Genomic DNA, 12,435 nt, shown 5'->3' on the forward strand with positions numbered 1-12,435 from the left:
TTCATTAATGCTGCTCTCTCCTTTCTTCATCAAAGGATCCCAGGCCCAGAATATTCCCTTTAAAAGCTGCACGGCGCGAGGCCTCAGCCCCCGGCTGACAGGCTGGTGCTGGGGAGGGAAAGGGGCAGAGGCGGCCGTCACCCACCGGATTTGTTCTTGTACTCGATGTCGAAGCCGGTGATGATGCTGTTGCCGTCGAAGCGCTGGGTCCAGCGCAGGTTCATGCTGCGGGCCTTCACCTCGCGGATCTCCAGCTCGGGCGGGTCGGGGGGCTCTGCGGGGCACGGGCGGGTGAGCGGGCGCCGGGGCAGCGAGCCCCCGCGCGCCCAGCCCAGCGCGCCCGGCGCCGCTACCCTGCACGGTGAGCTGGATCAGGCCGCGGTCCTCGCCGTACGAGTTGATGGCGTGGCACGAGAAGAAGACGGAGTCCCCGCGGTCGGCTGGCTTCAGCTAGGAGCGTTGCGGGGAGAGAAAGTTGCGCATCAGTTTAGGTAGCGCTGCCTCTCCTACAGCCTGGGGCTGCGTGCCCGTTCTGCAGTTCCTGCTCTGCAGCTTTCCTGTGGCTGCACAGCCGTCCTGCAGCCCCGGGACATGCAGCCCCTGCTCGGGGCTTTTAACACCCATCTGCACCGCCCTGCACTGCCCAGGGCACCGCAACCCCAGCGCGCAGGGCAGCCTCTCACCTTGAGGGTGGAGATGACCTCGTCGCCGTTGTCCTTGGTGGCGATGGCGTAGCGCATGTTGCGGTCGGGGTCGATGACGGTGTCGCCCTTCTCCCAGCGGATGATGATGGGCCGCTCGCCGCGGGCCGTGCAGTTGAGCTCCTTCATCTGGCCCTTGATGGCAATGGTGGTGTTGGGATGCGAGGTGATCATGGCCGGGACTGCGGGCAGGAGAGGGGCTCAGCGCCTGCGCCATGGCCCGCAGCACTGCCGGGCCCGGGCGCCGCGCCGCGCGGCTCCCCCTCATAAAGTAATGAAGCAGCTAAATTTTATAATGCATAGCATTACACTGGGATAGACAATAAAACGCCAAAGACAAATAACCAAGCACACACGGTAATGAAGAGAAAGGCTCCAGTCTGAGACGTGCAACTATGAATTATTGACTAAGGTTTTACACTCCCGAGGACGAGGGGAGGAATGTTTTCCAGCACGGATTTGCATAATTCACTCGCATAAACCTGGGCGGAATATAGAGCGCGACTGCAGGGCAGCCTCGGCACTGCGGATGCCATGGAGGATTTCATTAATATCTGCCCGTGCCCACCGCAAGCACGTGCAGCTCCCGACATGCAGCGAGCCTGTGGCTGCACGTGACCGCCCCATGGTGCAGTGGGGACATGGGACAGCCAGCCTGGTCCCCTGCCCTGCAAAGCACCGGCGTGGGCCTCGTGGTGCCAGGAGGAACCCGGCCTCGAGCCCCAGGCGGTCACCGGCAATAGCGGCGCCCGTGCGGGCACCCGCGCAGCCACGGCGGGTGCAGGAGGCGGGGAAGCCGGAAAAAAATGTAATGCATAAACAAACAGCAGCGCCGAGGCCCGCAGTAATGTATGGTAATGGCAATCCGCAAAGGCAACACACACTGCTATAATGGGACACAAGAGGCTCTAATGAGCTATGACTTCGCGGCTTTCCGTGGCAATGTAATTCAATTAGCAGGCGAGGAAACCTTTCCTCGGCGGCTGCGGGGGCCAGGGCGGGCACGGGGCTGCCGCACGGCACCCCGGCACGGCGTCCCCAGCCCCATGCAGAGCCACGGCAGCCCCGGGAGCGCCGAGTGCCGCGCAGGGCAAGCGCTGCGCCCCGCTCCGCTGCGCCCCGCTCCGCTGCGCCCCGCGGCGCCCGCTGCAGCCTCCCTGCAGCCCCGCACACCGGCCCTCGCCCGCACGGCTCCGGCGCCGCCTCCTTCCCCCTTCGCGTCCCGCTGCCACCCCGGCCAGCGCCGGGGCTGCTGCGGACAGCGAGCCACCCCGGTGGGACACGAGCCCCCTCCTTGCCTAGAGCTGCCTCCGTGACGGTAATTTGATTGCAGCCGTTTCCCTGCCTTTCCACACTGATTAGCCAAGTTCCACCTGCAGCATGACATTAATTCAGATTGCACGGCGGCTGCAATCAGCTGTGCAAAGGTGGGAGGTGCCGGTGCTCCCGGTCACCGTTCTGCCCCGCGTCCCGCGGCGAGCCCCCGGGTATGCGGCGCTCCCCGGCCGCGCGCTGCCCACCGACACGCGAGCGGGTGCGCAGCCGTGTGCTAAATCGCATTTATCACACGCGTGTGACCTCCCCACCTGCGCGCGGCCCGGCCAGCCGTCCCCTCGGGGCACCCTCGCAGCGCCCTGCGCTTCCCCCTTCCGCTCGGCAGCACCCGTGCGAGCAAGGGCTTCCCAAAGCACGCACGGGCTTTGCCGGCCGCGCCGTGCGCCCTGCGCCCGCGCTCCCTCCTTCGGGCACGGCCGGGCTGCACACACCAGCCGGATTTGTTAGCCACCCGCCCGGGCTGGTCCCACGGAGCCCATCAACGGGGAGTCTGGGACCCCGGGCTGCTCTCCTCACCCCCGCTGACCACCAGCAGCTTCTCCTCCGGCTCGGGTTACCTCTCACTTGGCTCTGTCCATGCTGGCTGACTTCAAGCCAGGCTCCCTTTAATTGGCCTGACATTTCACTAAGCAAACAAGACCGCGGCGCAAAGAAAGAGCCCCACGAAGGCCTAATTGGCTGTGGCGCCTCATACCCCTCTCCGCTCAGAGCTCTCCAAAGGCTGCCGCAGTGTCCAGGAAAGGCAGGTGACAGGGCTCGGTGCTCAGCAAGCCGGCTCACGGCCTGGCCGCGAGATCAGGGACAAGGAGCAGCGCGGACAGGGAGAATCTCTGGGGCAGGTGCCGCAGGACACCCCGGGATTGTAGCCTGGGAAGGGACCCTGCTTTCTGGAGGTTCACACCGTCCTGGCAGCCAAGCACAGCAAAGGGAGAGGGGCTGGCGATTACGTGTCCCGCTGCCGGCCCTGGCTCGGGAATCCACTACGGAGCACAGTTCAAACAAGGTGCTAACAGCACTGCCCAGCCCACCCGGGCCTGATTAGCCGGCGTGCGCCCTTCCTCCCGCATGCGCATCGATCGCCCGCTGCCTTTACGGACAAGGCGCTTGAACCGCGCCAGGGAAGCACGCGGAGCCGCGACACCCGCGCATCCCCCGCAGCGCGGGGCACCCACCCGGCCCCAGCGCGGCCGTGCACGAGCTCTGCCACCTGCAGCAGCCTTCCCCGACCCCCCAGCACAGCAAACGTGCTCCGCGCTGCGCCGCCGCCGCCACCGCCAGGCTACTCACTCTTCACGGTGAGAAACATGGACTTGCTGATGTCCGTGCCCACGCCGTTGCTGGCCTGGCAAAGGTAGTAGCCAATGTCCTCCTCCAGCACGTGGCGAATGAGCAGGGAGCTGTTGGGCAGGATCTGGATGCGGCCCGTGAGCGGGATGGGGTGGTACTGCTGCGGGTTCCCGCTTCCTGGCAGGGGAGGCAAGGCACGGAGCTGGGAGATGCCACGCGGGCAGAACCGTCCCCAGCCGGCGCCCGCAGCACCCGCGATGCCAGGCAGCATCGTGCACTCTGCAACGTGCCCTCAACAAGCTGCACGACCCAACCACAGCCCGCGCACAGCCACCCGGCACGAGGGCAAGCCCTGAGTGCCGCCAGGCTCTGCTCACACCTTTGGCATGTTTCCACATCACTTTCGGTGGGGGGTACCCATCAACGGAACAGTTCAGCACGCCAGCTTTGCCGTAGATGCCATCTTGGTTGTTGGGTTGAACCACAAAACGAGGAGGCACTAAGGAATTCAAGAGAAAGGGCTGTCTCTACAGTGCAGACCCGACCAGTGTCTTGCATCCAACCCCTCAGCTGCATGGGAGACCGAGGAGCCTTCGGCCTCGCGGCTTTCCTCTGCTCCCCATCGCTGTCCCCGCTCCCGCGTTCAGCGCGCGGGCGCTCACCTCGCACGATGAGCTGCCGCTCGCGGCTCACGGTGGCCGCATCGTTGCTGGCGATGCACGTGTAGTTGCCGTTGTGCTTGAGGGAGACGCTGGAGATCTGCAGGGAGCTCATGAACTCCTTGCTCTCGATGGTGACCCCGGAGCCGGAGAGGATGACGTGCCCGTCCTTCCTCCAGGTGATGTGGATGGGCATGTCGCCGGAGGAGACCACGCAGGGGATGTAGAGGAGCTGCCCGATGGAGGCTGGGGGGAACTCGAAGGGCTGGATCAGAGGAGGGACTGTCGAGGGGAGAGGCAGAGCGTGCTGTCAGGGGGGACTGCGAAAGCCGGGCCACGGTACCCACCTGGGAGCGCGGCCAAGCGGGGCCCAGCCCTTCGTGCCCGCCGAAATCCCGCCTCAGTGCCGCCCGCTCCCACCGAAGCAACCGCTGCACCGCGGCTCTGCAGCAGGCCCTGCACTCAGGACCCGCCGTCACCGCTCTGATAACTCAATTAGGCGACCGCGGCCTCTCGGGCGAGGCGGGAGGAGGTCGGAGAGGGAGACGATTAGCGCAACAAGGCACAGCACCTGCTAGAGCAGCTCCCCTTTCCACACCGTCCCCGGGGCCAGCGCGCAGCGTCCCCACGGCGCGGAGCTGCACCTACGTCCCCGCTTCCCCGGGCATCAGACTAAGAGCACAAACTGGCGCTGCTCTGAGGGGGCTGTAAAGCTTTTACGGCGCTTGCTTGCAAGGGCCGGCATAACTCACTGGTGGCACTTAATGCAGCCGCCAGCCACTCGGGGCAATAAAAGTGTTACGGCGCACCACGCCGACCCGCGCTCGCTCTATATACACTTGTGTTTATCTACTCTGCGCCTCGGAGCCCACTGCGACTCCACTGCGATGCCTTTTCCATTCTTTTCCAGGAGCCGTTTATCCAGCGGCCAAAACAAATAAATCAGGAGCTAAGCGGGCACGGGAATAAATCCCGAGGCGCCCCAACGCAGGTGGATAAACATGTCCCTGCGCGTGCCCAGCCGGCGCAACGTCTCCATCAGCCCAGCTCCCCGGCGCTGCCACCCGGCCTGGCGAGGCCGTAAATCTGGGTGCCGGCGGCTTCGCGTGGCCGGAGCTTCCCGGGATATATGGATCCTTGCCGAAGCCCTGCCTGCCCACGCATGCCGGGCGCCCACGCACACGAGGTGCAGGCATGAGGCAGGGAGAACGAAGGGCGGCCGTGTCCCGGTGGGATCCCAAAGGAGACGCGTCCTCTTTGCAGCACCTTCACCCAGGCATCCGCAGCCTGCGTGCCCGCTCACAAAGCCCGGAGAGGAGCATCAGCTAATCAAGCGCTAGCATCTATAATCAGCTTGATGCACTCTCTTGCTAACCCAGTTCCTAATAAGGAACCAGGGGAGGGGAGGGGAAAGGGGGGCGGGGGATCAGAACAAAATCCGGTCCATAAATACCCTGCTCAGCGCGCCCGAGCCGCAGACAATTGGCCGGCTCCGTCCCCAGCGCGGCCGGGTTTGTCGGAATGATTTACTGCGCACAGCGAGCCGGCGACAGGCGAAGACAACCCGACAACGCCGAGGCTGCAGATAGGAGAGCGCGGCGCTCTCATAACACAATCTCTGCAAGTCACTGGGACGGATGCATCGCCTCAATTCATTAGGACTGATAGCTCTCTCAATGGGGCTGAATAATTGATGGCCCGCAGAAGCTTTTAAGATGTTCTGTGCGCTCGGAAGACCGAGAGTATTATTTTTTTAAAAGCTAACACACACAGAAAAACATCAGCGAAGGTGATCCGAGCAAAGGTTAGATGTTTTAATACGCTATGTTTACACTGTAAATCCTTGCTCCATCGCTTGTAGCGGGAAATGGATACGGTACAGCTCAGGGCAGCGGCACTTGCACAGGCAGGTCCAAGGAGCTAAGTCCGCAGCAGCTGCCCCGGCTCGCTGCGCTCCCCTCGCTCCTTCGACCCACGGCAAGAGCTCGTGCCCAAAGCCGAGGCTTCCCGGGTGCAGGGAGCACGCAGGGCCGCCCTCGGTCCCCGCTTACCTTTCACGGTGACGTGGACGCTCTGGCTGATGGAGAGCTGGGGCTGGATCAGCACGCTGCACACATACTCTCCTTCGTCCATGCCCTTCTGGACATCCATCAGCTTAAGGGTCCCGTTCTCAAAGACTACTTGCCGGTGGTTATCGGGCAGCAGCAAAGAGTCCTTGTACCACTTGATGGAGTAATACGGGTACCCGATCACCCTGCAGTTGATGAAAGTGTCCCTACCCGCGACCGCCGTTATGTTCTTCATCGCTCGGATGCTCGGGGGACCTACATATGTGGGAGGAAGGAAGAGGCAGGCTAGGTTAACTCCGAACAGCGCTTTGCTTGCATACACATCTGCTGCCACTGCAGAGCGAGCTTCGCAGGAAAAGGCACCGGGAATGATGCAGATCCAGCCTTTTTTCCGGGTGACGAGCAGATGCCGGCTCCTTGCTGAGTGTGCATGGGGAAAGCTGCTCCGGGCACCCCCTGCCCCTTGCAAACCCCACTACAACCACTCACCAGTCTGCAACGGCTTCACAGCCCTCCTGCCCGCCCCGTTTCTGTTGCTGGGGTGGCCCAAGGCTGCTCGGTTTCCAAAAGGAGCAGGAAAAAATATTAGTTCTTGCTCTGTCATGCTTCTTGGATCTGTCTGAGGGACTAGCTCTATCCCAGAGCAAAAGAAAAAAGCCTGAATCTTATCTACTGATAAGCAGTCCAGAGCTGTGAGAGGGGGGAAAAGAGGACAGCGAAACATCCTCATTGGAAACATCCCTCTTGCTTCTGTGCCAGGGAGATGAACCTGCTCCAAATTTAGCAGTAAATGGCAGCAAAATTCAGACTCTCCTGGGATCCCAGCCAAAAAGCCACGAGATCCATTGCAAACCTGAGACACAGACAAACACAGTCCTCAAACCTCTTTCTCAGCAGATAAATTCCTGCTCCCTTGGCTATGCCCAGCTCATAGGACTGAATCCTATAAAACGGGAAGCTTTAAGTGGCACTTATTGATGGGCAGGGGCTAATCCCAGACCTTGCACCTTAGATTTGGCCCGGCAGAGTTCCCTGCAACGCGCCCAACACCCCGCTCGCGCCGTAATAACACCGCGATTAACGTGGCCACGGCTTTTAGCAGACAAAGGCAGCACAGACATGACAAATGCAAGCTCATTTTCCACGATTTCACGTACTGGCTCATCACCATTTGTAACGCGTATCCCTGGGTCCGCAGGCGCCTTGGGGCTAGAGCAGGGAACGGGGGCTGGAAGGGGAATACGGGGCACCTCGTTGCGGCCCTGCTGCATCCGCGGGAAGCTTAGTGCTCGTGGCGGGGCAAGCCATGAGAGCAGCATGGCCAGGACCGGGGCGGGGGAACGAGGAGCCACGCTCTACCGGGGGACAGAACAAAACCAAAAGCCCAGTAAAAGGCCTATTCTGATATTTAAAAGTAGACAGGCACCTCTTACGTTTATTCGCGCTTGGTATTCGGCGCTGCCCACCGAGTTCCGCGCGGTGCACCGGTACACGCCGCCGTCCTTGATCTGCGGGCTCGTCACGTTCATGTGGCTCACCGTGGTGCCGTCCGACATGGTGTACTGGTTGGTGCGGTGCCCGGCGTCCCTCTGGATGGGCTCGTCGTCCAGGGCCCAGGTGACGGTCGGCGGCGGGGCGCCCTTGGCGGCGCACATGAGGGAGAACTGCTCCCCGGGGTTCACCACCTTCTCGCTGAAGGAGGAGACGATGCGGGGGGTCCCATCTGGGGGCACCCCGCGGCAGCGGGGTTAGGGCGCAGCAGCCGCACCTCGCCCTCGCGAGCGGCGCGCGCGGCAGCGCGTCCGGCTCGCCGGCCCGGCCCCGCGGCGCAGGGGCGCCCGCGCGGGCTCGGCCGCCGCCCGAGGAAGCCGGCTCACCCTCCAGCGTGATGATGGAGAAGTCCTGCGCCGTCTGCGACTTGCGCGTGGCAAAGCACTGGTAGGCGCCCGAGTGGCTCTTCTGCGCGGCCGTGATGAGCAGCGTCTCGTTGCTGATGCCGCGGATGGAGATGTAGTCGTCCACCACCACCAGGTCCGTGTTGCGGTACCAGCGGATCACGTACTCCGGGGAGCCGCTGAGCGCGCACGAGAGGATGACGGTGCTGCCGATGCCCGTTTTGAGCTTCTTTGGTGTCAGCGTCACGCGCAGGGGGTCTGCGCGAGGAAGGGCGAGAGCAAACGGAGCAGCAGATGAGGACCCCAGCCACACCAGGAGCCCCGGCACGTGCAGACCAAGCAGCAGGACACAGGCTGCCCCGTCCCACAAGAAGTCCCATTCCCAGCACCCTTACCTATGACCGTAAGGGTGCCAGTGACCTCCGCGGAGCCGAAGGTGTTGGTGACCTCGCAGATGTAGGTGCCGCTGTCCTCCACGCGCAGGTCGCTGATGGTGAGGCCCGTGATGCGCTTGCTCCAGCGGCCGTCGGCGGGCAGCGGGCGCCCGTCCTTGATCCAGCGCACGGCGGGGTTGGGGTAGCCCGAGGCGATGCAGGGCAGCTCCAGCAGCCGGCCCGCCCGCACCTCGCGCGACTGGAAGCCATCTAGCATGGTGGGGATGGACTCGGCAGGGTCTGCGGGGCGACAACACACGTGTGTGGCCGCGCGGCCGCCGCAGCTCCTGGCACCGACGGCCCCGGGAGCGCCAGGAAGGGCCGCCGGCCTCCTGCTCCGGGGAAGGCAGCGCAGACGCGCGATGGAGCGGACGGGGGCGCAAATAAACACCGTGACAGGGGAGTTACTCAAGGTGACACCTAATTGGCGCAAAATACACAAATTCGGTGGCACGCTCCAAAACGTACAAGCGAAGGAGCCTGCCAGGCAGCCACAAAAGGAGAAAATTAATCACCATGTCTCAGGCGTGAAATTAAATTCCAAGGGAAAAGAGCCTTTCCCATTACTCCCAGGCAGGAGCCAAACAGCACGTGTGCATACAGCGGCAGCAACCCAGGGGGGACCCAAGGCGCTGGGGACGTGGGACAAGGCACCGAGCGCCGCACAAGTCGCATCGCGCTGTCACATCGCATCCCGCTGCGCTCACCTGACACCGAGAGCCTGGCTCCGTTGCTCTGGCGCGTCTCTCCGCTGTACTTGTGCTTGGTGATGCAGCGGTAGGTGGACAAGGCATCTTCCTTCTGCACGTCTGATATGTACAAACCCCCGTAGGAAGTAATAGAAAAACGGTTTTCTGGGAAGAGAAGAGGGAAGGGGAGGAGGAAGGTGAGCGCGCGGCACGATGCAGCCGCGCGAGCATCGCGACGCCGGGGCCGGCAGGGGCCAGCAGCTTTCCGCCTGCGTGCGGCAGGACGCGGAGGTTCCAACTCTTTGGCACTGCTGCTCCCTACGGGAGCCGCGGCTGCATTCGGGCAGGCGCTGCTCGCCCGCCCCACGCGCTGCTCAGCGCGCTCCCTGCAGCGCCGCGCTGCTGCAAGCAGAGGCTCGCCCGAGCGAGGCGCAGCGCGCAGCAGCACGGCGGGCCACCCGCCGCAGGGACCGGCGCGCGGAGCAGACGCGTCTGCCGCTTGGCAAGAGCCCATCGAGCCCGGACCCGCTGCAGCAGCAAGAGGCATCGTCCCCTTGCAGGTCGCGCTTTGGAAGACGCCGCTGCGCCAAACATAACACAACAGGGCAGCACAGCTTTAACCTTCCTTTAAAAAACGGGACAAGTAACTTTGCTGAGGAGCACTGCTCCAGTTTCAGGGAAAGACGCGGGGCGGCAATTGATGCGAGCGGCTCTGACGGAGACCTCACCAAAGTGACTTATCGCCACATCTGCGAGCGAGATTAACGTCCAAGGTCGCGGAATAAAATCAGATCTTTCTGCCTGCCAGGAGGTGGAAAAGCTTTACGGGAAGCCGAGGATTAAGAACATGGCCAGACCGGCGCGATGCGACTCTAATAACTCCCCGCGCCAGACTTGAGCTGCTGCCCCTGGAAAAGCCGCTCTGGGCGAGCCCGCGTCTCCTGCTGCTGCTCCCAATCCTCGGCCCTGCGGGAACGGGCACGGGCAGGGAGCCGAGGCGGCAGCTCCGTCCCGTGGCACGGAGCACCCACGCGCGCCCCGCGCCGGGGCTCTGCCGCCGCGACCCGCCGCAGCAGCGGCCACGGATGAGCAGCGTCGCTCCCACGGGCCTTCCAATTGCAGGAGAAAAATTACAGTCAATACAGGTTACCAGTTACTGCTCTATCCAATATAGATTTATAAAAACAATGAGGTCGGGGCTGCGGGAGAGAGCACATTTTATAGCTTATAAGACTAATGAGATAACTTTCCCCTGGTACTCCGGGGCCAATATTTCCTCGCGCAGTCTATTTTAACTGCTAGGGAATCAATAGGTGCCAGCATTTATGAATTAGCCGCACTCGGAGCATATGCATCCCCGGCACCCTGGACAAATTCAATAAGTGCTCGCTGCTATTCCTGGCCACGTCTGAAGTGACAAGCACTTCCCCGGGGAAAAGGCCAGGCCGGGGAAGCCCCGGAAACCAAGGCCAGCGATTTTCAGGGGCTGCCGTGAGGACGCGCGTTGGCAGCGGCTGCAAGCGAGGGCGAGCTGAGCGCGGCGGCTCCTTTGGCCAGCGTGCTCGGACACCGACCGAGCGGCGCAGGGGACACCGCGGCGGCGAGCGCCCAGATGAAAGATCCCTCTGTGCATCCCGGAGACGTTAAATAGGAACCGCGACTCTAGCCCAATGCAAATTTAATAAGAGCCGCACAGTATCTGACAGATTTATTTACATGTTTCCCTGCACAGCGGCTCCCCGGGGACATGCACGGCAGCCACAGGCTCCTAGTGCCTTTCAAAGGCAGCACGTCTCTCCTAGGTCGCCGCACAGAGCCGCACAACGGCCAGACGCCCAAACGCCTCCAAAAGCTTCGTGGGCATCTACAAAACAAGGGCTCTGGCCCCCAAAGTGGGTCACACTTCATACCAAAGGGCTCCTCTCTGCTCCTCCCTGGTGCGGGAGGAACAGGGCGCAGCTCGAGCACGACCCGTCTGCCCTAGAAACGTCGTCTCGAGGAAGGCGCGGGAGCTGCTGCCCAGTCCGTGCCCGGTCGCCGCACCCCGAAAGCGGGAGGGAGGCTGGCGGGCACCTTCCTGCTGCAAACCTCAGCACGACCCTGCGCACGCGCCCGCCGCTCGTGTGACCGTGTGCGCAGCAGAAACGCAAGCAAAGAGGAATCCCCCCGCACGCGGGGCACGTGTCCCGTGCCCCGTCCCTCCTGCCTCCCGGGACGGGGCGCAGAGCCCTCGCGTGGGACAGCGCATCTCCCGCGGCGGCCTCGAGGCACCCGAGAGCAGCCCAGAACCACAGCGCAGGATGAAGAGCATTACCAAATGGATAGGAGGGGACTAGAGATTTCCGTGGCTAATCCTGTTAACGAGACAATTTCTTATCAAACTCATTACGCGCCGCCCCGGGGAGGGGGAGGCGGTGGCGGCGCCCAGCCCAGCGCCCACATTGCTAAACCACCCGCGTTACTGCCACGGAAACGGTATTTTCATTGCCGAGGACGGTTAAATATTACGGGGATGACATCTCCCACAAAGCAGCGCGTCTGCCCTTGCCCAGCTTGGTGCTGCACACTATGGCAGGCATTGCAAACAAAAACCCATTTCCAAATATCTTTTCGGGCACAATGTGCGAAGCACCTCTCCCACCAAGCCTCATTTGGCAGAAGGGAGCAGCACACGAGGCCGCTTTGACGCGGGCCGCGCCGGCCATGGCCGCGCTCGCGATGCCCCTGCAGACCCGAGCGCATGGGGGGCTCCGTCCCCGCAGCAGGGCCCCGATGGCGCCGGCCCCGCTGCGGCGCTTGCGCTGCCTTCCCCCCGCGCGCTGCACAAAACAGCGAGCTCGCCAGATTTCATGCTAATGAGAGCAGAATCTGCATCGAGGACTGTGCAAAAATTTGCATCTCAAAGAGGAAAACAGGAAGTCGCTGCGAAGGGAGAGGAAAAGGCAGCGCCGAGGTAGCGTTCGTGGCCATAATTAGGCTAATGCTGCCTTGTTCTGTCAGCTCGTTTTCGTCAGCCCGGGGCGAGCAGAGGCTCCCTGGGCGCAGCGCGGGCAGGGGCGCGCGGCAGCCCCGACCCGGCAGCGTCGCGGAGACCTCGCGGCAGCGGCAGCCCCGCCACAAACACGTTCACGCTGCGGGATGCCCCCCGGCCCCAGCGCCTGCACGCGGCTCCCAGCGCTGCCCCGCACAGCTCTGCCCCCCTGCGCAGCAAACAGAGAGAGGGGCAATTCCCCCCCTTCCTCAGGGCTTGAGCGGGGCTAATTTGCAGCTCCCCAGCACATCCCCTGGGTTTCATTCATCGTTCTTTGTTGCTGGCGTTGCACCAACAGTTCTGAATAGCTCTGCCCGAGAAGTTTGCTCACGAGC

The 12,435-nt window shown here is 62.9% G+C and overlaps 1 protein-coding gene across 1 annotated transcript in view; it reads right to left on the reverse strand.

Annotated features, from left to right (window-relative positions):
- Positions 1-12,435, reverse strand: part of DSCAML1 (DS cell adhesion molecule like 1) — a 70,932-nt gene that overhangs the window by 13,095 nt on the left and 45,402 nt on the right. Inside the window, exons 4-14 of the mRNA XM_088540238.1 lie at positions 9,088-9,234; positions 8,342-8,620; positions 7,929-8,204; positions 7,478-7,774; positions 6,034-6,306; positions 3,986-4,264; positions 3,703-3,822; positions 3,324-3,500; positions 684-883; positions 354-450; positions 146-274 (exon numbers count right to left, since the gene is read on the reverse strand). Coding sequence (XP_088396364.1) covers positions 146-274; positions 354-450; positions 684-883; positions 3,324-3,500; positions 3,703-3,822; positions 3,986-4,264; positions 6,034-6,306; positions 7,478-7,774; positions 7,929-8,204; positions 8,342-8,620; positions 9,088-9,234 — 2,274 coding nt within the window. The remainder of the gene's footprint in view (positions 1-145; positions 275-353; positions 451-683; positions 884-3,323; positions 3,501-3,702; positions 3,823-3,985; positions 4,265-6,033; positions 6,307-7,477; positions 7,775-7,928; positions 8,205-8,341; positions 8,621-9,087; positions 9,235-12,435) is intronic.

Source organism: Tinamus guttatus, unplaced genomic scaffold (genome assembly GCF_059628265.1).
Source record: "Tinamus guttatus ecotype Peru unplaced genomic scaffold, ASM5962826v1 Tinamus_guttatus_pri_ptg000057l, whole genome shotgun sequence".
NCBI classification, from domain to species: Eukaryota; Metazoa; Chordata; class Aves; order Tinamiformes; family Tinamidae; genus Tinamus; species Tinamus guttatus.